Source organism: Equus przewalskii, chromosome 9 (assembly GCF_037783145.1).
Source record: "Equus przewalskii isolate Varuska chromosome 9, EquPr2, whole genome shotgun sequence".
Classification (NCBI taxonomy): domain Eukaryota; kingdom Metazoa; phylum Chordata; class Mammalia; order Perissodactyla; family Equidae; genus Equus; species Equus przewalskii.
In genome coordinates this window covers 52,330,976-52,355,051 of record NC_091839.1, presented here as the reverse complement: position 1 = coordinate 52,355,051, position 24,076 = coordinate 52,330,976, and the positions used below count along the sequence as shown (strand labels likewise).

General features: G+C 34.0%; 1 protein-coding gene across 7 annotated transcripts in view; it reads right to left on the bottom strand.

The window, feature by feature from the left end:
- GRIK2 (glutamate ionotropic receptor kainate type subunit 2) overlaps window positions 1-24,076 on the bottom strand; it is a 632,212-nt gene that overhangs the window by 98,598 nt on the left and 509,538 nt on the right. For all 7 annotated transcript variants that reach the window (XR_011522008.1, XR_011522007.1, XM_070556749.1 and 4 more), the window contains exon 14: window positions 22,729-22,946. Coding sequence is in view for 5 of the 7 variants with exons in the window: in XM_070556749.1 (XP_070412850.1) it covers window positions 22,729-22,946 (218 nt within the window). In the remaining 2 variants the exon portion in view is untranslated. The remainder of the gene's footprint in view (window positions 1-22,728; window positions 22,947-24,076) is intronic.

Below are 24,076 nucleotides of genomic sequence, written 5' to 3'. Positions count from 1 at the left end.
AATTTTCTTAATTTGGCCAAGTAATAGTAGCTTTTAAAATTCCAATACGACTTTCAAGGATGACTTATAAAACTTCCAGTTTAAAGTTAATTTTGTAACTTTAGCAGCTGGCAAATATTGCATGACTCTACATTTGCAAAACAAACTCAAGGAAGCCTACATAGTTAACTTAGACTTTTGCTACATCTATGTAAGTAATCAGGCCTAACCTAGGAGACCAGCGTTTTTCTGACCAAGAACAATCTTTGGAAATTATGCAGGATCACAATGAGGGAGACAGTAAGAAAATATTGTCCAAGACTTGAAAATAGATAGAAAGGATTGTTAGGTGTCTCTCAATGGAGTGCTGGATGTTGTCTGGTGGGTTATCTAGGGATTATCTGATTCTATAAGAGTGTATATTGACTGACTTTATACTGCCTAAGCTATTAATGATCCTGTTGGGGTAAACATTGTCATGCAGAAAACGAACAGTCATGCAGACAATTCTTGTCCATAGCAATGCAAATTAATTTTATAGGTTACCAATGAAAATGATTTACAATCTATTGAAAAGGTAACTCCAAACATTATATGTTATTGAACTGTAAGAAATCAACTAATTTTATATCTACTGGCAGATTTACTTTTGCATTCCCAATTGCTTCAAATTCTTTTGAACAAGTCTTAACAATAAGATCTTTGATACGTGTTCGTTTGTATTTTCACAAGAGCCATGTTTTTAACTTTTAAAAAATTATTCTTTAGCACCACAAATATTTGGAAAAGTGTCTATGTAGTCCCAAGTATACACTTCCCCAGATCTGAAGACTGATAATGTAAAAGAGTCACTTTTCAACAGTGCCTCACTATACCCTACAAAAGTGGCTTTCAATCTTTGTATCTTCTTCAGACTATTGGCAGGTTGAACAATGAACAAACAAACAAAAACTCTTCTGGTTTCACTCCTAGAGATTTTGTTTCAATTGGTCTGAGCATTCATACTTTCTAAAAGCTGCCCTGGTGATTATAAAGCATAGCTGGAGCTAAGAACCTCCTTCTAGCATCATCTTGGACCACAGCTGAGAGCAAGTGGGGAAAGCATAGGCCTGTAAAGTACTAGCCCCTCTCTCCTGTTTCAACTCAAACTGCCCTCCTTTTAGTAGTTTTACATATAGAAACCTCTTAAAGAAAGGGTTTCACAGCTTTAAGGAGCTTAAAAACAACTCCTTTCTCCTAAAGCCAAATAGCTATCTGTAATTCTCACTATTTTTCCCAAACTCAACACTTATCCAAACCAAACTACTCACTCTTGACTATATATATTCTATTTTCCTCCTCTTATCCCACTCTGGGAACTGCATCCTCCTCATCTGTAAATTTCCAAGTCTTGCCCATCTGTTGGGACTCAGCTTGAATGTCACATTCTCCCCATGCAGATTGCACGCATTTTCATTTTAAAAAAGGCAGAATTATTAATATTCTTAACTTCTCCTTATAGTTTATATTGTATATATGTTGATTATGACATTAGTTTCTATCAAGACAATACATATTTTAATGAAGCAATGTCATTTTCTCTACATCTAAAAGTCTCCTTCCTCAATCCACAACCTCAAATTCCTTTCTCAAAAAGTATCTAAAATACAAAGACAGCAGGAGAGCTCATACAGGCAGGAGTTGTCACATCCTCTGTAATATAAATGGGCAAAATAAATAGAAGTATAATGTTACAATAGTATAATCTATTAGATTATGTTACAATAGTATAATACAAAAAGTATATGTTACAATAGTATAATCTATAAGAACATTGATCTCAGTACTGCAATGTATTTTTCTTTTATAAATATGCAAACCAGTCCCTAGAGAAAAAGATTTACTCAAAACACTAGATACTAAATTAAGCTCTTCAATGCTTTTACCAATTCAATTGCCCATCTGACTCACTTGAGTATTAGTTATAAATCATTTATCCTAGTCTTTCATCCATTGAGTCATTTAAGTACTGACAATTTCTTGAGTATGTATAATATGCCATTGGTGTCATTATGTGCTCAGGAAAATCAGATGACTAGAATATCAAAGTCCTCAAAGTATCTCATTAGAAGAGTTAGGATAAAACAAATAATTAAAATAGAGTGGATTTAGCAATGTGCTTCTCTTCTTCCACGAACTCTCTTCAGCCTTGTCAAATCCTTATTCATTCTGTCAATCTCAAAACCTATTTGACCATCACTTCTTTATGATATTTTTCCTAATTCCTCCCCTACCTCTGGGATTTATTACAGAAATACAAGGTTGTTTTAAAATGAAAAAATCAATTAATGTTGTATCAATAGAATAGAGACAAAAACCACATGACTATTTAAACAGACTCAGAAAAAGTGTTTGACAAATCCAACCCCTCTTCATGATAAAAATATTCAAAAAGTTAGGGAAAGAAGAGAACATGTATTAGTCAGGGTTTTCCAGAGAAACAGAACCAATAGATTATATATATCACATATGTAATATATTTAAAATACATGTTTTATATATTTATATATTATGTAATACATTTGTAATATATATTAAATATATATATATATATATATAATATGTGTATGTGTATTTATTTATTACAAGGAATTGATACACACTATTATGGAGTGGAGATATCCTACCACCTGCCATCTCTAGCTGAAGACTCAGGAAAACCAGCAGTGTAATTCAGTCAGAGTCTAAAGGTATGAGAACCAGGGAGGCCAACGGTGTAAGTTCCGGTCTGCTGTGGTTAGGAGAAGACTCAAGTCAGCTCAAGTAGTCAGGCAGGAAGAGAATTCAACTTTCCTCTGCCTTTTTGTTCTATTTGGGCTCCTAATAGATTGGCTTATGCCCATCAACTTTGGGGAGAGCAATTTTCTTCACTCAGTCTCCCAATTCAAATGCTAATCTCTTCCGGAAACACCCTCACAGGCATACGCAGAAATAATATTTAACCAGATATCTGGGCACCCAGTGTCCCAGTCAAGTTGACACATAAAATTCACCATCATGGAACACCTTCATCCTGATATGGGATACCTATAAAAAGCCCACACTTAATATCGTAATAATAATGAAAGCCTGAGTGCTTTCTTCTAGATCAGGGACAAGACAAAAATATAAGCTCTTGTCACTTCTATTCAACACTATACTGGAATTTCTTGCATTCTCAGGGCAGTAAGTCAAGAAAAAGAAATAAAAGACATTCAGATTGAGGGGGCTGGCCCCGTGGCCGAGCGGTTACGTTCGCGCGCTCCGCTGCAGGCGGCCCAGTGTTTCGTCGGTTCGAATCCTGGGCGCGGACATGGCACTGCTCGTCAGACCACGCTGAGGCAGCGTCCCACATGCCACAACTAGAGGAACCCACAACGAAGAATACGCAACTATGTACCGGGGGGCTTTGGGGAGAAAAAGAAAAAAATAAAATCTTTAAAAAAAAAAAAAAAAGACATTCAGATTGAAAAGAAAGAATTAAAACTATCTCTCTTTGTTGATGACATGCTCTCGTATATAGAAAATCCAAAGAGGTCTACTAAAAAACTATTAGAACTAATAAATGAGTTATGGCAAGTTGCAGCATATAAGATCAATTTATAAAAATCAACTGTATTTCTATACAGTAGCAATGAACAACAAGAAAATGAAATTATAAAAACAATTCTTTTAAAAATAGCATTAAAAAGAATAAAACATAGAAATACATTTTAAAAAGATGTGCAAGATTTGCATAATGACACTACAAAATATTGTTGAAAGAAATTAAAGAAACCTAACTAAATGGAAAGACATCCCATGTTCGTGGATCAGAAGACTTAATATTGTTAAGATAACATTACTCCTCAAATAGATATACAAATTCAACTCAACCTCTATTAATATCCCACTTGGTTTTTGAAGAAATTGACCAGTTATCCTAAAATATATATGGAAATGCAAGAGGCCCAGAATAGTGAAAACAATCTTGAAAAAGAAAAAATTGACGTACTCTTCTCCTTGATTACAAAACTTAATACAATATCCAAGACTGTGTGGTATTTAGATAAGGATGTACTTATAGATCAATGGAATAGAATTGAGATTCCAGAAATAAACCCTTAACATTTATGGCCATTTGGTTTTTCACAAGAGTGTCAAAACAATTTAATGGGGAAAAAATAGTCTTTTCAAAAGATGGTGCTTAGATAACTGGATATCAACATGCAAAGAAGTGAAGTTGTCCCCGTTCCTCACACTCTACACAATAATTAACTCAAAATGGATCATAGACCTAAATGTAAGAACTAAAACGTAAAACCCACATTTACAGTAGTAACTGTTTAGGATTTTCAGTTAGGAAAAGTCTTAGCTATAATAGCCAAATCACAAGCAACCAAAGAAAAAAATAGATAAATTACATTTCATTAAAATTAAAAACTTTGTGCATCAATGTACATAATTAAAAAAGTAAAAAGACAACCCAAGAACGGGAGAAAATATTTGGAAATCATATTTCTGATGAGGGATTTACATCTAGAAAACACAAATTCAACGACTCTTAAAACTCAACAATAAAAACATAAATAACCGAATTTAAAAATGAGAAAAAGGTCTGAATAGCCATTTTTCCAAAGATATATAAATGACCAGTGAGTACATAAAAGCTTCTCACTAACACTAACCATCAGGGAAATGCAAATCAAGACCACAGTGAGACTCCGCTTCATTCTCTGTAAAATGACCATAATCAAAAGGATAATAACAAGTGTTGGTGAGGCTGTCAAGAAACTGGAATCCTCTATACACTACAGCTGGTAATGTAAAATTGTGCAGTCATTTGGAAATCTGTCTAGAAATTCTTCAGATGGTTAAACATAGAGTTATCATATGACAGCAATTCTACTTCTAGGTATGTACCCAAGAAATATGAAAACATATGTCCACTCAAAAACTTGTACATGAATATTCATAGCAGCATTATTTGTCATATCCAAAAAAGTGTAAATAATCCAAAGTCCGCCTTCTGATGAATGGTAAATAAAATATGGTATATCTGTGCAATGGATTCTTATTCTGGAATTAAAAGAATAAAAGAATAAAGGAATAAAATGGAATGAAGTTTTGACACATACTACAACATAGATGAACACTGAAAACATTATGCTGAGTTAAACGAAGCCAGAAAAGAGTAGATGTTGTATGGTTCCACTTATACAAAAGGTTTAGAGCAGGAAAATCTACACAGGCAGTAGATTAGTGGTTGACTAGGGTCGGCCGGGGGAGGGGAGTGTGTGGAGACTTGGAGTAAGTGGGAGTGACTGTTAACGGGTATGAGGTCCCTTTCTGGGATGTTGAAAATGTTTTAAATTGACTGTGGCAATGATTGTATAACTGTGTGAATACAATAAAAACTATTGAATTGTACACTTTAAAGAGATGAATTGTTTGGTATGTAAATTATATCTTAATAGAGCTTTTATTAAAAAAGAAAATAGACTTGCAACTACATAGCATCTCAGCAATTGCACACTTGGGCATTGATTCCATAGAAAAGAAAACTTACGTTCACACGAAACCTGTACCCAGATGTTCATAGCAGCTTTGAGCATAGCAGCCGAAGTGTGGAAACAGACCAGATGTGCTTCAACCAGTGAATGGTTAAACAAACTATGATACAACCGCACCATGGAAAAATTACTAAGCAACTACAAGGAACAAGCTATGGACATACACGATAACCTGGGTCAATCTCCAGAGAATTATGCTACGTGAAAGAGCAAATTCTAAAAGCTACCTCTAGATGATTCTGTTTAAATAACATTTTTTGAAGTAACAAAGTTATAAAGATAGAGAACAAGCTAGTGGTTGTCAAGGGTTAGGCAGGAGGAGGTGGGAGGGAAATGGGTATGACTTTTTATAAAATACTCCTTTTATTCTTTTCTCATAAGTTTCTAACATGTTTATAATTGAAATAATATCTTTCACCATTTCCCCATCTAAAAATGATTTCGTTTGTCCCAGAATCCAAGTTGTTCAATGGCAGTCCAAAGGAATAAGCTCAGACCCTGTGAAAAAGCCTGTGAGGATGGATCAGTGGGTTTGGGTGTTGTCAGACTGACAGTGTGTTATCAAGGCGCCCATCAACCTTTCACCTCATGGTTTTAGCATCCACTGATTGTTTAAAACAAACACAATTTTTTTTAAAACTCAGGTGCTAATGGAATATAAAAAAAAAAATTTAAATATTTGAACATTTGACTCAGATTTCAGAAAACTAATTTCATCGATTCTTTTGTTACTGTTAAGAGGAAACCACTTTTCAAATTCACTATGTATTTTCTGAGAATATTGGTTGATAATGACCACTTTATTATCGTTAAAAATCCTTTTATACAACAAACAAGCAGCTTTTCCACTTGCTATGCCTCTGTAAGTGGCAATTCCTATTCACGGTAAAATCTGTAACATATCTTCATCCAGACTCTTATCCCTTACTGTTCCAGTTGTAGTACTAGCTTCTAGATTTCCCCTCAATTCTGCTTCAATCATATACCTTCATTTTAAATTTTCTCACATGTGATTTTTAAATTAGGAAAATAATTTAATAATATTTTGTTTAATAGTATATATTTCAATTTAATTACCAGTTATGGCTTACATAGTTATCATTGCAATATATGCTGCCTGCATAAAATATTCAAACACATTTCCCCTCAATTCTGCTTCAATCATATACCTTCATTTTAAATTTTCTCACATGTGCTTTTTAAATTAGGAAAATAATTTAATAATATTTTGTTTAATAGTATATATTTCAATTTAATTACCAGTTATGGCTTACATAGTTATCATTGCAATATATGCTGCCTGCATAAAATATTCAAACACATTACAATGTTACATCACTACACAGAAGAAATCATTTGAACTGAATCAATCAATTGCCACTGACTGTATCACTAATGTGTTTATGTGTAATATTAAAAATGACAAAGGCACCAATCACATGTTCTATAATACATCTTAAATGATGCAAAATTTAAAATAAAATATAACTATGTTTAATGTAAAAATGTCATACTGCCTCAGTTTCAAACATTCTGTTAAGTTAATTAAAATTAAATAAAATTTAAAATTTTGTTCCTCAGGTGAACTAGCCACATTTCATGCGTTCAACAGCCATGCATATTTTATTAACAGCCATAACAAAACAAAAATTCAGTCCCATTTCTTAGCCTGAGATAATAAAATTTCTTTGAAGAGTTTTGTAGCAAACTACTGATTTTGACCCCGTTAAAAGTGTTCCCAAATTCAAAGAGAGAAGCACAGGCAAAATGCTCAAGTGTTTCTCTAATGGCTAGTAACAGTAAGTCACTCCAGTCTTATTTTCAAGATAGAACAGGGATGATACATTAGGCCTGAGATTTGGAATGATACAAAACTTCAAATAAGGATGAATGAGAAGGATGGATAAGATAGCTCCTGCATGTCTACTGACAAAGCGAAAAAAGATAGAAGAAGAGTTTAGCTATCTTTTTTGTATGTGTGAGAGGAAGACTGACGCTGAGCTAACATCTGTTGCCAATCTTCCTCTTTTTGCTTCAGGAAGATTGTCACTGAGCTAACATCTGTGCCAGTTTTCCTCTATTTGGTATGTGGGATGCCACCACAGCATGCTTTGCTTGCTGAGCAGTGTGTAGGTCCACGCCAGGGATCCAAACCTGCAAACCTTGGGCCACTGAAGTGGAGCACGTGAACTTAACCACTATGCCATAGGGCAGGCCCCAGAGTTTAGCTACCATTTTTATTTCCAAAATATAATTAATTTTGTTCTCGTAGCCATAAGAGTTTTACTATAAGAATTAAACACATTATAGCATCAGTGTAGAAATAAATGAAAGCAGCCACTTGCAATGGTTGAGTGACCAGAGAAGAAGCAGCTGTGGAAGTGAAGCCTGTCAGGCTTGATGCTTACTCAGAAGCTGCTTTCTCAGGACAAAGGCTGCATACAATGATCTCAGGATGCCTGTGTGCACAAAATTAGTTCTCAGCCACCTTCAAATGCAGACATCTTTCTGGGTTTAGAAAGAGTTACCTTTTTGCTAATGCTAGTTTATTTTGCTTCTTGAGAACGAATTTTGATGATTTTCTTAAAATCCACTTCTATTTTTTTTTCCTTCACAGACGTAAAAAGTTCCAGTGTTTTCACTGGATTCCAAGGAGGTTTTTGTCACGAACATCAACACCTTCTTCAACATCATCATCATAACTGTCATTATCAAATTTGGGGGGTCCTTTATGAAAGAAACACCTGCCTAAGGGTTGGAATAAGCCAGATAGATCTAAAACTGGTGTTTTTAACCGTGTTCGTTTCTTAGTCTTGGCTGTCTAGATTGTTACCTCATTTTATTTTGACAATATGGATTCCTAATTCACCCAGTTAAGTTCTATTTATTTGTTGGAGTCAGGCTGGGTTATTTTCTTCTAGTGTTGGAACAGAGGCTAACAGAATAAAAACATCTGTATAAGAATACTTAAAGAATATTAACTAATATAGAGTCTCCTATTGCCAGTATATCCTGGGCATCCTAGTATGACTGAGAAACTGAATTCCAACCCAAATGCATTCAGTGTCAACTCTCTGAGGGGAGTACAGGCATCCAAGTGGTCTTTCTCATTCATAGACATGGAAGGGCTGGATAACTGTAGGTAACAGATAAAGAAAGATGTTTCTATGATCATTCTTCTAAATGCCTATAGTTTAACGAAAAAAGGTTAATGACTATTCCTCTATATTTCTATTACCTGACTTTTTACTCTTTTACGTGAAGACAAGATTATATTAGGAAGCGTAAACAGATAACCTTAATGTCCTCTCTCTACTGACTTTTCTGTAAGGTTTGATTAAAAACATTTATTATATCAATATTTTAAAGCATTGAACTTCTGGTATTTTAATGCAATGAACATTAAAAATGAGCATCCCAATTACTTAAGTCTTTAAGTTATAAGTGATTTCTCTGCTGTACATGTGTGTTTATATGTAAACATACTTTGAGATTTTGCAATGGCTAAGTGAACAGGTTTCAAAATTATCAAAAGGCTATTTGTTTTAGACTATCTGAAGAAAGAAATATTTCTGAAAGTATCATAAGAACAATATTATAACTCTATTTCACTCACAATGAATCTTTAAAGCAGAGTCCTGAGAACAGCATCATAACCTGTGTTCAGTGAAAATGGGAAAATTTGTGAAGCTGTATTAAAGCTAAAAGTCTTTAACACTGAAAGAAGAGAAAAAGCAATGAGATCAAAATATATCTATAAAGAAAATACTAGAGGTTATTCTTACAGGACTTTAAGAATTGTCTTTGTAGATTGGACGTGGGACATTTTTTTCCTTTGTTTTCCTAAAATTCCGTAGTTCTCATGAGTCATAAGAGAAAAAGAAACTTGCTTAAAGTTACAATGGTTAATATTCATGGAGAGGAAGAACAAGTAAATATGGGAGTTTTTCTTCTATTTAAGCATTAATTCTGAACATGAATTGTTTGTCAAAGCAAATCTCACACATTAATAAAAAGACCATTAATTAAACAGTGATTAATAAAAAGCCCATTAATTAAAAGACTATATATAATGTATGGATGGAACTAGACTCGTTATTCACTTTATCTTTTCAGTAGTACAAGAGAGTAATCCAGAATATCTTTCAATAATCTGCCATCAGGATCAAATTATTAATCAAACATAAATGCAATTGAGTATCAGATCTTGGCATTAACTATAGGTAAACTGGATGTATTTTCAGCAATATAAGCATTCATATTGGGGGAAATGGTTTCATCTGTTATAGATTTAAATTCAACTAGTAAGCTCCAGCAGTAAGAACATACTAGGGGTTATTACGTGTTTAGTGCTTTATAAACAAACCATAAGACAGATATTTACACTCCCAGTTTACCTATAAGAAAACAGAAGTCTGCAGAGGTTAAATAAATCCCTAGTGAGTGACAGATGTAGGATTTCACTCCACAACCTAATTTATGCCTTTAATCATTATATTAAATGTATGATATTGACTCAACAATCCTTTATATCCATTATTAATGCTGCTTTCCGATTCTTTCGTCTTTCTTTAATTGTTTTTGTAATAAATTAAAATGAAGCATGAACTCAGAGTGTTCTGAAAATAGTCAAGGGACCTACAATGCAAACTAATTTATTGTGTAGCCTCTAATTAGCTGTAATTACAATATTTAATAAATGAAACACCTACCTTAGAGGTAATCAAATCTTTTCACTGAACTCCACTTTTGCTATGCTGTATACAATAGGCTAAGAATAATCAGAAGGATTATTCGAATGCTGTCAGGAAATACAAAGGTACAATTTATTGCCAATCTTGAACTATTCTTCCACTAAAACAGATTTAATATGGAAACTGGGTATAAGGAAAGTGAATTATGTAACCATCCATAATTTAACTCCAATTATGGTAGCATGTCTTATTCCTACAGAACACACTCACTCGTGCACGTGTGCACACATACAGACACATTCACTCATCCGGTTAGTTTTTTAATTTATGTAACTTAAAGAATTTCTCTGAATATAGGAGGTCAATGAAAGTGCTCACCAGTATGCCATAGACATTTAAACAACTGTAGCCACTGCCGCAGTCACTAATATCACAGCAAAAAGAGGATGTCAAGTTATTTCAGAATCTGATCCCTTTATGACTAAGACACTTAGCATTAATGTTTAATCTAGTCATATTTTTAAAGCAATATTTTTGAGGACTCCATTACATTTAGTTTGCAATTATCAACACCTGTTAACAAGCTCTAAAGTTTGTTTTGTCCTTCTTCCAATCTATGCCGGGTTGGGAAAAGGATACAAAAAACTAGGGATGATTTATGAGTTGTGTTTGCTACCAGTAAATATGCAGGAGGAAGTGATAAGATCATTGAGTATCAGAAGAGCTTATGATCTTAAATTTTGTTTGCTCCCAAGGAGGAAACACAGCTCTGTGCTGTCTTTAAGTAAAAGTCTCAGCATCATGATGGCAACAGCAGTAAGTAATAGTAAACTTCATTTTGCTTTATGATATAGTAAAAGAACCAATTTAACTATAATGTGACATCTTGAATCAGTTCTTAATATCAAATAACAAAGTGATATTACCGCTATTTGAATTTTTGGAAAGGAATAGGAAAACAAATGAGCAAAACAAAATAAAGCTAACCAAAGATGCTAATTAGTTTAAAATGCATTTGCAAGAAAAGCATAGCTTCCCCCTAAAAAAGACATCACAGAGCATGAAAAATCAAGCACATTAACTACTATGGAAATTCTGGACTAAGTACAAGTTTCAGGGTATTCACTCTGTAACTAATAGACAACCTAAAGGAACAAGGATAACATGTCTTTGGTGATACTCTAAATTCCAACCCCTCCCCCCAAAAACAAAACAGCATGTATGATTAATAGATCTTTCTTAGTCAATGCCAACAAATATAATTTCCTCAAAGAATTTACAAAGCAGAGAGTCTGTTTTATGTTTGTTTGTACATTTGTTTTAGTAATACTAAATGATGCTTTTATTCAGCTATTTATATAGAAAAAATGGAATTTTCATTTTAATTATTTTTTATCTGAGAAATAAAACATTATGGTTTTAAAATGACAATTTTTTTGATAATATTTATCTCAGCCTATTTTTTTTGTGTCCAAAAATAAGCCCTTCCTGAATTCCCTTCGAATTTTTGCCTAACCAGTGGCTATAAACTCTTACAGGGACAACTGTTATCCATTATCCAGCGCTTGACACGCCAGCCCAACATCACTCTATTAACTGACTTTCACGTTCTCTCACTCCCTGTGGGGTCCTCTCCCCTAAGATTGATGAGGTGCGACGAGGTGTTTGAGCTGCCATCCTGACGACAAAAGCAGAGTGGTCCCTACACTGAGTGGAGGAAGGCTAGCAGAGGAGGGAGAGACCACAGTGTATCCTAGAAGGACATCAGCCTCACACACTTGCTTTCCAAGGCAATTAAAACATGTTTTTCAGATTTTACACTTCAGTCAAACACATAACTTCTTTCTTCCATTGAAGAGCTCCAAAGCTTCGCTGGTACATATTGAAACTATAACCATTAGAGAGGGGTTAAGCTTTTGTCCCTCGGACATTTTAGAGAAGCTAAGATAAAAGTTGCTGCTCCTTCCAAGTTGAAATACATTGAAACACTTAATCACTTCTTATAATTCCCCAAATGGTGTTATGGCTTACTTTTTAACTATTGAGTTCATTCTGGCAGAGCTAGAGCAATAAAACCCATCATATTCTAATTTTCAGACAGCTTGATAGAACCAATGTTCTTAGTATAGATAAAGTGTAATGAAGCACTTTCTTTCCCATAGGAAAGTCTTCCGACTCATATGCTTTGATGCCAACTAGCCTTCACATCTGCTGTTTCTCCATTGATGGCTGTAACTTGGCATGCTAAGCTAGTGTCTGATGAAACAGCTTTACTCAAAGGCACCATTTTATTTCTTGCAATGGGAACATAGTAAAATGGTGTTGGTTTCCTGTAGGCCTTATGCAAATCCCTGTAATAAACATAGGATCAGGCCTCACATACAATAAATTGTGTGTTAGATGAGGAAAGGGGGAGGAAACAACCTCTTTGGGAAAAAATACCCCCCTTACGATGCCAATAAATTAAATGCATAATAAAGAATTGATTTAAATATTTATTTCAAACATGAATAACTAATATCAAAACCATATTAGACATTAATATAACAATACTTTAAAGATCTCAACCTTATTTTATTAAACAAAATATGATCACTGAACCTAACGTTAACAGTAATGCATTACCCACAGCCAATATTTTAACATCATTAAAAAATAAAAAATAATTTGGGAGAGTTAGAGAAATGATATGGCCACAACAATCTTTGCTGAGATATTTCTTTTAGATTTCTAGAAAAGCTGTCTGATGGAAAATGAAGAGAAGATCAACATGAACAGATAAAAATTTCAGTAACAATATTAATCACTAGTCTACACTGGCTGTTCAGATACACTGGTGTTCAATCACATAAAGATTTTAAGTTTGGTTTCATTCACTTAAGTATGTAGAAAAATTAATCCAGTAAACTAAATTATCCACAAACTTAAATACATGAAACAAACAAACAAAATGTTGGAAATAAAGTTTCCATTTATTCTAATTAGCCAGAGAGTTATTACCTAATTAGTAACTTGCAAGCAAGTTAGCAAGAACAGTTCTTGGCCTAGAAGCCTAAGTATACGGGTTTCCCATCACCTAGGTCAGAGCGTGATGTTACATTAGAGGAGCATTTTGCTTCAGTTTAGATTTGCAGAGGGAGATTGAAGAATTCTCAAGTAACATAAAGGAAGATATAAATTAGAATTGTGTAATAATTTATCCCCATTATTTAATATAGGTACAATTTTTTTTTCCACAATAAGGAAAGAGTGACAGTAGTTCACCAAATATTATAGGATAATACAACAAGCTTAGGAAAGAAAACTGCATGAGCCCAAATCTCAAACTATTGCTCAGAACCTAACTGAACATGTATCTATAGAGTAGGGTAGTTCATCTCTTCTTAGTCTGCTCCCCATTAGCCAAACACAAAAGTCATATGGACAATCCTGCCAAGACACCTTTATGGGTCTCCAAGATTCTAATACACCTTCTTGTGAGTCCCTTCTCTAATTTTTCCCGCCTTCCTCCGTGGTAGAAAAACCTGCGGTAAAGGCTTACAAAGGAAAGATGAATATATTCATTCCTCAGGTCCCATAGAATACGTATTTTCTCAACTTTTGCTCAGAGATACAAGCAAAAGTCAGAATTTACCCCACCATACTTCTCTGAGAAGGGAAAAAAGCCTTCTTCATCCTGCTACACAGCAATTCTCATGCATCTCCATTGGGGGACCTCCAGAAATGGTGTCAGAAATGAAGACGTAATTAGATTATTTACTCTCAGTAAGTCTTTGTTGAAAAAGACTTTAAACACAATCCAAGTAAATAATTTGAAAGAAACAAGAATGTGGTCAGTAAATTTATCATCATTTCATGTCTCCCTCTGATATTTTGTGGAGTCTGGGTTTCAGAAAAGAAAAATGCCCACACTAATAGGAAAGAAATGAAAGTAGATGCAATCAGTTAATAACTATTGATGTCAATGATGAAGGGATTATTTAAATTTCACATTAAATTCAGTTGCCTGTACATTAGAAACTCCAGAGGAGGTTATAAAAAACTCAGATGCTCGGGCTCCCACCCCAAAATATTTTTAATTTCTTGGCCTGGAGAGGGGCCTGGGCCTCAGTATTCTCTAAGAGCTCCCCCAAGTGATTCTAATGCTCTAATGCACAGACAGGTTGAGACTTCTGACTCAAACAAATGGATACTTTAAAGATTCTTAAAACTTAGTGGATGACATACTCAAATAAGACAAAATAATTACTCTATCCCTTGGAAAAGGAAACTGATGTGTAAATCAATACTATCTTCTTATTTATCAAAGTGATCTGATTGCCTGTCATGGACAAGACCATATTTCTATGTGACATATATGCTATCCAGCCTCACTGATGGCAGCACAGCCACATCTCTTACAACTTTGGTAGATCGAAGACCGGCCCCATAACATGAAGTAGAGTTTAACTAGGTATTCTGATAAAATAGTCAGTATTGCTAACTTTGCTGGGCTATGCGTGGAATCTATGATGGATACATAGGGAGATACAGCTTATCAACAAATCAAAAAGATTAGTCACAAAAAGCTTTGGTGCCTATATACCTATGCTCATGTTAATATTTCAATTTTAAATTAGTTTCAAGCACAAAAAAAATATCCCCCAGGTGAGACCCAAAGCTGAAATTCCAGACCTTTTTTGCCTAAATTATTGAAGAGAAAAGAGAGAAGAAAAGGAGGGTGTCTTTACTAAGCATAAATTGACTCTAAGTAAATAAAAATGGCCTGAAAACAAAGCTATGTGGCAAATGAGTAACATTTAAATAAGCAGGGCAACTCTTACATGAATGAATATTTAAGAAATAATCCTTGTAATTTTTGAAGCACCATAAAGATTTTCTAATTATCCTATTGCCAGAGAATCCCTTTTGGATAGTGGCTGAAAATGATTAAAATCTGTTATAGTCAATGTGGTACACATTGAAAGACATAATCAATTTCTATCCATGTGCCAACAAATAACTATTGAAGCTTTTCTTTGTGATGACCATACATAACTTGGAATTTGTTTTCTTTAAAGAATAAGACTTAGAGATCTAATGTATAGCATAGTGATTATATTCAATAATATTCTATTATAAATTTCAAAGTTGCTAAGAGTCTACACCTTAATTGTTCTCACCATGAAAAAGAAGTGGTAATTATGTGACATGATAGAGGCATTAGCTAATGCCATAGTGGTAATCATATTTCAATATAAAAATGTATCAAGTAAATACTTTGAATATCTTAAACTTATAGAATGTTATATGTCAATTACATCTCAATAAAAAAATAAATGAAATAAAATTCCAAAGTAGGTAAAATTCCAAAGTAAGTTTAGATCATCTTTCTCATATTTGAAAACTACTTTAGGTTAATTTTCTGCATTGGCAAATGACAACTTTCAAAATGTTTTACCACTGATATAGCAAGAGGAAAATAATCATTCATTAGGAAGATACTTTTCAATGTGAAAACTAAGTACGCTATAGATACCATTTTGAGAATCTACTTTTCTAACGTGTAAATCTCTTCATAGTAAATATATTATACTTGCATTACCAGCTCTGTTCTAAATAAAAACGACAAACAAAAATTATGTTTTGAAGAAATTTTAAAAATATGAGAAACGTCTAATGAATGGTATGCTTCTAAATCCATTTATTAGGTAGATGCGGTAAACTGCCAAATTTTTACATTCTATCCCTCAACTCAAAAATTACTTCTGTTCTTTTGGCATTTAAGAAACAAAAATCACTCAAGCTTTCAAAAACTCATTACAGGCATGCCACATGAGCAATTCAGGCTTAAAAACCTATATTGTCATCCTAGCATAATTTAATTTTAGAAGACCACTGAACTGACAAGCTTAGAATTAGCAGCAGACTATAAAGAATATGTTATAGCTGTATCTGCCCCAATGGCATAAGGCAAATGCTTCAGAAACTTAATATGATCAAACATTGAGGTCATGCGGGTGAGCCAAAACGACTAATGCACTTAGCTCTTCTGAGTAATGATGGTTTGCCATGATATCTTTAGCTATTACGTTTATTGTTGATACTATGAGTTCGTTGGTTATTGCGTTCATAATTAATAAGTCACTTAACCTCTCCATGGCCCAGTTTCCTCATCTGTTAAATGAGCATAGTGATAATTGCTTCCTACCTTTCTTATGGGTTGCTGTGAAGATTAATGAGCTGGCGTTTAGAATGTACTTTGAGTTCTCCTAAAGAGGGGACTATGCACAAAGAAAACAAAACAAAACCTCTTTGCTGCTAGAAACCAAAAGATAAAACTCTCCCCCTCAAGATGAATGAATCCACTGGCTTGAATTCCCAACACCATAACCTACAATTCGGAAGAAGTTGACTTTTAACCCAAGATTGCAAAATGGAAATGCCATAGAGGGCTAGATATTTTGAGGAAATCTTTTTGGCTCTCTACAGAATAGCAAAATTTTGAAAGTAATCACACACTCTACCTAAAACCCTGTGTCATAGGTGTTCCGTCAGTGAATGCAATATTCGTCATGCTAATGGATAACTGTACAGAATTTAGTAAAAGAAATGAGTTGCCGCCTTAAAGAAAAACTAAATATTTAGGGAACACATAGCAAATGACAATGAAATCATTAGAGGTGGGTGGGAAAATGAGAATCTGTGAATACAAGGGGAAATAACATTTTTAAAGAGTGCTTTGTAGTAACTTGGAAGATAGAAAATGCACTAATAATCTTCTGGACTTGGCTAAAGAAATATCCAGACAAACTGACAAAACACTCAAGGTATCAGCTGGTGACTTTTAGCTACATAGGATAAGGTAGCACAAGAAAGAGATAGACTATTAACAATAAGCAGAACAACAAAGAGGAGGAGGAGGAGGAAGAAGAAATAATTTCAAAAAACTGGGTGGTTTGCGAAAAGAATTTAGAGGTGACATAGCAGAGTTAGAAGTGCGTGGTTGGGTAATAAAAGTATTTCTAACCTTCAGAGCCTCAAGGCCAGGAAAAGTTCTCAAAATTGTTTCAACACGGCATCAGCCCTTAAATAAAGATCAAATTAAGCCTGTTGCCTTTAAACACTTTGTTAAGACCTCTGAATAATTTAAGGTAATGGCTTGTAGATTTTCCTCTCTGGATAAAGAGTTTCTAGCCCAAAGTAGCAATGATTGTCTAGAGAGTGGCACTCTTTAAAAAGAACTGTGGGTGTGGTTTTTAGATTACAAATAGACTCAACTGGATACATTTAAAGGCCACACAGGTTTAGCAGAAATGGTATTGGCAAAAGCACTGTCACCCTTGTATAATAGAAATGGAGTCTGTTCAAAATATTGGCAAGCCTTTGGGCTCCAAGTTTCTAGGAGTAGAACAGCGGACTTAAATAAGTAACTTAAATCAAAGTTTATGTTACAGGCTGCTAAAAGTTTTTGGTTGTTTGTTAAGCAATATTGTTGTGGCAACTGATGACTAATAAAGCTCAAACCATATGCAGAGTCTGTGCTGAGAACTAGAGATCCAAGTGTTAATGATATAGAGTTAATCCCTTCCCCATGCTGTACAGTGTAGTGTGGAAACAGAGGAACCAAGTGAATACAGCTTGGGGTGATATGTTAATGATGATAGAATAAAAAGTGCTCAGAGAATATAAAGAAAGAGTACCTTACTCAGATTGGATAGATTTGGATAGGGGAAGGATCAGAAAAATTTGCCTGGAATAATTGAAGTATGAGTTAGGCTCTAAGAATAAAGAAAATATAACCAGTTATGTTGGTGGGGAAGGACAGGGATGGGGGAAAAAAAAGCACAAAGTGCATTGGAGAAGGAGGTGGATCATGTACTTGCGATATAACACAGGACTAAAATCTAACCTGTTTGGCTGGAGTTTAGAGGGTAAGAACCAGTGGCTAAAAAATAAGAAGCCAGAAGATGTTGTCTTGTAAACCTGCTACGGAGCTAGGTTCTTATCCTAAAGCAAATGGAAGAGGGTAGTTTTGAACGGCTTCAAGTCACTCTGGTAGCAGCATAGAGAATAGGGACAAACATGGGAAAAAGAAAAGTTAGATAGTTACTGCAAAATTCTGGACAGAGATGACACTGGGCTGGACCAGGATAGCATTACGTAAAGGAAACAGAAAGAAATCTAGGAGGTGGAGTGGACAGGTATTGGGGGGTGCTTGGAGATGTAGGGTGTATGTCTGAGATTTAACACAACGCCTGCCACATAAGAGATGATTGGTAAGTATTTATTGAATAAAAACTTGATATCGTACAACTGAACATCCATACAATATGATTGAGAACACGAGATGCATGGTGAAACTGGCCAAAACAGGACATCATAATCATTAGGTTAAAAAAAATTAAAATTAAGAAGGAGTATTTTTTATATTACATATTTTTTAAAGTTCTTTCATCTACGATTTGGCATAAATTCCCCAAAGAATTTTTAATTGCACCTCAATATACTATTTCAAAATACAGTCTAGAAAAGAGCTTCTAAAAACTGCTCCAAAGATTTATTTCACTTATCAAATTAAAATTCCTTTTTCATGACAACAATCAGAAGTTCATAAAGAAGCAATTTAAGTTAGATAAACTTGGTGTGACCTCTTTTTAAATCTATTTAAAAATTATTTATCCAGTTGTGGGTCATAGAAACACAATTTACTTGACTCTGTTTAAAAGTATTCTAAATTCTGAATTTTAAAAATTAGCCATGTGTTCTAGTGATGCTAATATATAGCATCAATCAAGCTTTTACTAGGTGCTTAGCATATCATGAAGAGCTCTCATTTAATATTCAAAAAATATTGTGAGAATGGCCTTGTTAGTCATTCCAAGTTTGAGGGGAAGAATCAGACGTTTACAAGGGCAAGTGTCTTATCTAACTATAGCCAGTAAGTGGTGGAGCCAGAAATTAAACTCAGGTTTCTCTGATTCTACAGTTTTTTTCACACCTAACAACTATTCTAAATTGTCCTCTACGGTCTCAGAAGTAGTACTTGATTTACATTAGATATTTGATACCATTTAAATGTCCTTTCAATATGGGGCAGAATTTTTTTTTAACAACCATAGAAGAGGGCATGTATCTCCTTTCATCCCATCTATTTTTGGAAGAACAGACTAGACCAGTTTATGTGGCAAAGCCAGAGATTTCAGGTAGACCAAGCCCAGAGAGAATTCGTAGAAACTGGAAAACCTGAGTCATGGGTTACATAGAAACAAGATGATTCAGCATTATTTTGTAAAACATATGACTTGCTTCGAAAATATAGGGATTCTCAAAAGAGATCATAGCACCTACAGGCTCTAGCTGAGTTATTTTTAAGCATGTAATCTATATGTATTCATTCTCCTAATCTTTATACTTCAAGGAGAAAGAATGCGCTTGTTGCTTGGTAACATTTTGTATGATATTCAGGGGTGAGATTTCAGTTCTACTACACCAAGTTCCCAGATTCCGAGAAGGAGGTTTTAACTCCTCTTTTATTGCTTTCCAATAAAATCCCTAGGCCCTCAACAATTTTATTACCTAAATATGATTAAGAACATATTGGTGATACTATACAGTTTTCTATTGTTTACGTGGAATAACACTGAAGAACCACCATCTGTTCAATTTTGAGTTACTTTGTCAGTCATGGCTTTACATCTATCCCTGGGAAGAATGTGTGTGGAGTGTAATGGCTACAGAAGAAAAGAGGAAAGAGTTCTTCTTGAAGACAATAGACATGTAAGCTCAATGAACAAAGTCAAGCATCTTCTTTGGAAAAGGAATTATTTAATGTTGCAGAATGACTATATAACTCTGTGTTTTCTCAATACTGAGGATTTACCCCCTTTAAGCCTAGGTATCTTGAGCCAGCTCTTCTTGCTTGTACTAACAAAACCATATCATTCTTTAAAATAATTTTCTGGAGCTGAGCATTCCGGAACAATCAGCTAACAGCAGGGTCTTGTTAAATTAGTAAAAACAAGATGGAAATTCCTTTAGAAATCAATGCCTTAAGGGTGCTTCCTAGAGCGTTTGTATGCATTGCTGTTAATTAAGAAATAAAAGAACAGTATCAAATATAAATAGACTACACACAATAGTCCCTGGTTCACTGTAGAGCTGCAAAATGAACATGCAATTGCTTCAATTCCAGCTTGCTAGGGAATTTTTTTTTTTAATTTCATACCCATGGCTGGTATAAGCTTGTAGTTTAACAAGCCTAAATATGAGGCTGTAATTAGTATCATTTAGGGCTTCACTGAAATAACTAAAGTAAAATCAACATTTAATGTATGCTTTTAAATTCTAACGTTTTATTTTTCTAACTTCAACAGTAAGAATTCAGCATGTGATAAAGTTATCAACATAAGGTAATTGTCAACTTAGTGATTATCACTGTGTGGTTTTTATCGTGACTAGTATACATTCCAGAAAGCAAGTTTGTGCTGTTGGAAACAGCTGTTTCACGTCCATTTTCTCTGGGTGCTAGAAGCACCTTTGTGTGAGAGAAAGCAAAGCAAGAAATGAAAGAGTAAAAAGAAAAGTCAATGGCAAGGAAAAGTGAAGGTAGGCAAAAATGACACTGCAGAGAACAATTGAACTAAAAAAAAGGAGAAAAAGACGGAAGATTGGAAAGACAAAAAAGGGAGAAAATAAGCTTAGAGATGAGACAAAAAGCTTTTTTCAAATTGATTTTCCAGAGATAAACCTTGCTCAAAGTATATAATAGCTTTGAAACTTAAGATATTTGAGTCTTCTGAAAAGTAAAAATGAGGTTAAAACTCTGAAGTATTTATGAAATAAATAATCACTTCTAGTATCAAATCCCTTGTGTTAGGTATTTTCTGTTATTTTACAAATAACAACTTCAGAAGTCCCTTGGATATTGTAATAATTTAAATGCACCACATATTCACTCCTTGCAAAGTTATTGACACTGACAATGCGCATTTAGCATTTTCAACAGCTGATTTCTTTAAAAAAAAAAGTTTTATAAGAAGAGCAGTTTCTATTAATTGTAAATATTCCATTGGAGAAAATTGATCAATTGCTATTAGTATAGTCAAATAGCACCATACTGATCATAACGCTTTGTTCTTACTTGGTTATTCAATAGTTTGATTAAATAATAATGATTTTCCAATTAAATGTAAAATATGCACACGAACTTTAATCTAGCCATATGAGCTACTGGCTTTAAAAATAATTAAATTTTAAGAATTACATAGATCTGGTTAAACAATCAAATCTATCCCATTCTTTGGATATATGATGCCCTCCAGAACTCCAGAAAAACAAAAGCTGATTTAGTTTTATAAGAATTTTTACAAAGAAAATTATATAATCAATTGGCAAAATTACTGTTTTAAATCACATAAAAGCTACTTCCATGATTGTGATTTAGTCTTCCGCATCTCCAAACAAATCATAATCTTGAAAATGAGAACTAGATGCTATTTGTTCTAGAATACGCAACGTGTAGTGCAATTCCTAGTATTCAATAGGCACTTGATAAATGTCTGATGAAACAATTTATTTTATAGCTTGAGGCAATTATTTTAAAAAAAAAAAAAAACTACCACTCTACTGCACATTTGAACTGCAAATTGCATTTGTGTGACTGGTGAGGGAAAATACCAATGTTTAAAAATTTGCCTAATCTACAAAGAATATAAAAATACTTGGTAAGACACAAGAGGAGTTATGAAGTGATATTGACCCACCTACAGTGAAATCTCCCCATTTGTTCTACTCTAGGCCAGTGAGATCAGCTGGAGTAAGGAGAAGAGGAATAACAAAGAGGAGGGCAAGGCGCCCTATATACCTGGAATTTGGTACAAACACACTTTCCATTTAAATGTTCCACAGCGCGGTCACTCTGCAAACCATTGCAAGTTCAGTGGAGTAACCCGTTTTCAGATTCCATGACTCCCAAAATATTTAATGGATAAACGTACAGATAACAAGAACTGTTTCTGCTAGTTTCTACCCTTCTTTTTCTGTAGGCTTCTGAACAAGTAAATCTTGTCTCATCTTAACAGAAAGAAATATATGTATGGGAAATATCCTTACAAGTAATCATTCCATTCTTCTGGAAATAACCAAGCCTTGTAGAGTCTAAATCTTCCACTATTCAATTTTTAATAAATATATTACTCTTCTCTTACATTCAAACACAAAACCTTCTTGGGGGAAAAAATGTTCTCTTTGGGTAGATTTTCCTCCAAACAAAAACGGAATACTTATAGAGCAAAACTCTTTGCCATTTGCAAGGATTAAAATGTTCTGCCTTGAAGGCCCTATGTTTAGTTATTTACCTCTCCCCCACTCTGAGGTATATGCTATTCATTATTCGGCACAAATAACAGTGTTGCTATGCCATTAAGTTCATTAATAGAGAGAGGTTTGTTTGTTTGCAGTCTATCATTTTAATACATAAATTTTAGATAAACAGTAAGACTTACCTTGAAAAACGTCATGGTTGCGCCATCCTCCACGGCACCGTACTCTATCTTGGTTTGTTTAGCTAAATCATCAGCAGAGTCAATCGGGGATTCCATGCGCTCCACTGTTAGAAAGGCTGCTAAGTTAGCAGTATACGAAGAAATGATGATAAGTGTGAAAAACCACCAAATGCCTCCCACTATCCTGGTGGAGAGCGCTTTGGGCATGAGCTCAGAACCTAACAGAGATTGGGGGGAAAAGGTGAAACGAATACAGAGAATTTGATGAGCAGTCAGGCACTTTTGGTTACAGTGGCAGAGTGGAATCGCTGTGTAATAAAAGCTTAAATCATAGATTCACACACTTTTTAAGCAAGCAACAACCATTGGGAAAGCAGAGGCTAAATTTCAGATAATAGGCAGTCTCTTAGGACACTCCTGTTTAAGTACAGTGACAGGAGATGCAAGTTCTACCTGAGACGGTACAAAGTAACAAATATAACTGAGTGAATAACCTTGATAAAAATAGCATTAGAAGGGAGAAAAAAAATCTCTCTAGTTTATAAACCACACATATAGTGTTTCACATTCTTGTTAGTTATGTGGGTTTTAGAAGAAATGATCTAATGTACATTCTGATCCATTTCTTAACAAGCTTTATGCAAAGTTTCATTCCCCATGAGCATGAAGCTAAAATATCTTGCCTATTTTGTTATTTAAAAAAGTAACGTTGTATAAAAATAATTTCAATGACCCACATTCCTTGAGATGTGAAGTCTTAGTCTAGTTTTGATTTTAAAATAAGATAGTAAATTCTTTTCTTATATAGTAACAAATGTCTCCCATCACTATAGTTAGCCTCGGTGAGGGAAATCGGAATAAGAATAAATAGTTAATTTGTCACAAATTTATTTTTACACATACATAAAAATTTTATAAGTGTATTATAATACACATGGCTGGAGTTGCCTGCTCATGGTATTAATAAGAGAATGGGATCGAAGAATTATATTTCACTTTTGATTATTATTAATTTTAATTAATTTACATTATAAAACAAAATTCTAACAATTCAAAAATGGCGTCATAGTTTTACCACATTATTTACATTATATACATTATTTATAGTATTAATAGTCAAATGAATACATATCAGCATGTGTGATTTTCTAATAAGAAAAGTGTACTAAATTTATGGGTATATATAATGTATTACTGTTCACTTTTAATCAATTTGAATTTATAATCAAGAAAGCATTGGGTACAAACTGCTTAATTTTAATAGGGTTTGAGTAAAATGGAATGAAGCAAAGATGGACTCCAGTTGCTGATTTGTTTCATAGTTATATCTTTAATATAATAACAGCTG